At 14.2% G+C, this 3190-nt stretch overlaps 1 protein-coding gene across 1 annotated transcript, besides 9 other annotated features; it reads left to right on the forward strand. All coding sequences in view use genetic code 6, as the record gives it.

Moving 5' to 3' along the window:
- The first annotated feature begins 546 nt into the window (after positions 1 to 546).
- Positions 547 to 601: a microsatellite.
- Positions 602 to 650: 49 nt separating this feature from the next.
- Positions 651 to 703: a microsatellite.
- Positions 653 to 708: a microsatellite.
- Positions 662 to 796: a microsatellite.
- A 431-nt stretch (positions 797 to 1227) lies between these two features.
- Positions 1228 to 1297: a microsatellite.
- Positions 1298 to 1371: 74 nt separating this feature from the next.
- Positions 1372 to 2781, forward strand: IMG5_073140 (hypothetical protein). Its single transcript, XM_004036657.1, has one exon. The coding sequence runs from the start codon at positions 1833 to 1835 to the stop codon at positions 2682 to 2684; it is 852 nt and encodes a 283-aa protein (XP_004036705.1). The 5' UTR covers positions 1372 to 1832; the 3' UTR covers positions 2685 to 2781.
- Positions 2782 to 2809: 28 nt separating this feature from the next.
- Positions 2810 to 2842: a microsatellite.
- A 127-nt stretch (positions 2843 to 2969) lies between these two features.
- Positions 2970 to 3028: a microsatellite.
- Positions 2970 to 3072: a microsatellite.
- Positions 3021 to 3075: a microsatellite.
- Positions 3076 to 3190: the final 115 nt, after the last annotated feature.

A 3190-nucleotide genomic window follows, 5' to 3' on the forward strand; every position in this document is an offset into this window, starting at 1 on the left:
AACAACTAAAAATTCCCTATATGTGACTAAATCATATTTTAAAATGCATTTTTTTAGTTATAAAATAAAGTCATTTTATCGTAATAAAATATTGATTATTTCATATAAATCGTCTATTTATAATTATTCTCCGAATTCATTTTCTTCATCTACTTAAAGCTCTTCGAAATATATTAATATTTATTTATTTATATTAAAAAAAAATATAAGATTTAAATCGTTTTGACATACTTAGGTTAATAATATTATATTTTCTTTATATATAGATATATATTCATGGTTTTTTGGTATTTCCTTTAATTTATTCTATTTAAAAATCTCGAATTCTTAATCAAAAGTGAGTTATAGGGATGTTTTTTAACGGTTTGAAGCTATTTTTTCTATTCTTTTTTATTTTCGGATCTCGATAGTGTATTTTTGTTAAAGAAGGGATTTTCGGTGTTTTTCGTATGTTTATGGAAGTTCTTTATTATCCATTTTTTTTTTTTTATATATATTTTTTAGAATGTATTAAATTATTACAAATATAAAAATACTTTTTTTTTTATATATTTTATAAATATATATTATATATATATTTTAGAAAAAAATGTTTATAAATTACCTTTATTTATATTTAATACAGAAAAAAATATATTAAATGCATATATATATATATTTAATATTAGAAAATAATTATATATTAAAATCAGAAATAATATATTAAAAGTATATATATTAATTTAATACTAGAAATAATTTTTAAATAAATATTTATATTAAAAATAGAAAAAATATATTAAATATAATTATTTATTAAGAAATAAATTTTTATATATATTTTAATTTTATTTATAATATAAAAAAGTAATAATATATTATATGTATATATTCATTTAATACAAGAAATTATTTTTATAAAAATATTACCTTTATTTTTAATATAAAAACAGGATATAATATACGATATGTATATATATATTTTATACTAGAAATAGTTTCCTTTATTTATTATATAAGAACAGAAAAAAATATATTAAATGTATATATATTTATTTAAAACTACCATATAAACATTTATATTATCTTTATTTATATTAAAACATAAAAAAAAAAATTAAATTAATTTAACTTTTGTAAATAAATATATGTAAATTACCTTTTTTAAATATAAAAAATAAAAAAAAAAATTAATAATATATTAGATACATAAAATATTTTTTATTAAAAACAATTTTATCTATATTAAAAAAATAAATATATATCTATATTATAAAAATAAAAAAAAATACCTTTATATATTATAAAATAATAAATATATAATTATACTAATTTTTATCTATTTTATATATAATATTTTACATTTTTTTTTTTTTTTAATAAAATTTTATTTCATATATTATTATTTTTTTAAAAAATAAAAAAAAAATGTTTTTAGTTGATTATTATTAACAAAATATAAACAAAAACGAATAGATTTAAGAAAACTTAATCATGCATTAAATATAAAAAAAAAGCAATTTTTAATAGAATTATTTAACTTTAAACTAAAAGCCAGGATAAGACTATAATTATGGTTAATTTTATGAATTAAATATTGAAAAATTAGAGATTATAAAATAGGAAAAAGAATTAAAGAAAAATAAGTTAAAATCAGTATAATCTGAAAACAAATAATCACAAAACTAAGATACTTTTATTAAAGAAGAAGAAGAATAATAACTTTAAATGTAAAAAGAATACACAGATATAAATCAATTATGAACTTATGATTTATTTAAAAAAAAAATAAAAAACAATATTTATAGTAATATACCCTAGACCAACCCAAAAAAAACACTATAATCGACGAAATGTACCAAAATTCCGATTCTTCCGTCGAAAATACAATAAAAAATGAAGAAAAAGACAAAGAAACACCTCAAGAAGACTAAAAAACATAAATAAAATCATATATATAGGAAATAACCTTTAAAACATCAACTGAGGATAAAAAAAGATTCTTCTATTAACCAATATAAAAAGGAAAAACTATTTAAATGACTATAAGACGTTAAAAAGGTATTTTTGGCGCATTTTAAACTATATATAATCTTTATATGTCTTATTAAAATTAATAGTTTTTACTTTCAGCAAAAAAACGATAAAAACACTACTATATGATTTAAATGAACCCTAATTATTTTAGTAAAAAATCTACAGATTATATAGGAAAAATAAAGGGTAATTCTTCAAAAATATAATATATTATATACGATAATGGGGAAAATCCGAAAAAATGTATTCTTTAGGAAAAAATAAGAGAAGAATGGGGAATTGTACAATAATTTTATGATGAAAATAAATAAATTTAAATAAAATTTATTATTCCAGGTATATAAAATGATTATTAATAATATAATTTAAAGAAATAAAGCCTAATAGAGGCATAAAATTAAAACAAAGACAATTTTATTTAGCTTTTTAAAAAAAAATAACCCTGGTATGATAATTTTTAAAATTTTGTTAAAGATTACAATGGAAGAGCAAGTATAGGAAGTGTTAAAAATATGCAAATTTATATGGAAAATGATTTAAATAATATCGTATTGTAAATTGGAAAAGATAAAGAAAATGAGTTTAATATAGATGTTAAATATCCTTTTTCAATTTTTTAGGCTTATGCTATTGCTTTATATTAATTTGATTTTACAGCATAGATATGAAATAAAATATAAATAAATATAATTTAAAACAAAAAGATATGATTTTAAATTTAAATGTTTAAAAAATAAATAATATGAAAATTAAAATTTATATATTTTATTAAAAAAAAATATATAATTCTTGTAATTATAAAAAAAAAAAATTATAGAATAAAAAATTTAAATTTAATAATATATCATTAAACATTTTATATAGGATAATTATATCTAAATTGAATTAGCAAAAAATAATATTAGAAATTTTATAGAAATATATTAAATATGTATTATTATAAAAAAACAAAAATATATATATAATTATTTATATAAATCTATAAATATATATATTTATATAGATATATATAATTATAAATTTAATTATAATATTATAATAATTTATATTTATATATAAATAAATATGGTTTATTTTTAAATTTTTAATCATTTATCTAATTTATATTTTATAAATATATATTATTAATAGCCATATTATATACGTTTCATAAATATATATAAATAATTTTATA

The sequence above is a fragment of the Ichthyophthirius multifiliis genome, assembly GCF_000220395.1.
Source record: "Ichthyophthirius multifiliis unplaced genomic scaffold scaff_1120509250421, whole genome shotgun sequence".
Classification (NCBI taxonomy): Eukaryota; Ciliophora; class Oligohymenophorea; order Hymenostomatida; genus Ichthyophthirius; species Ichthyophthirius multifiliis.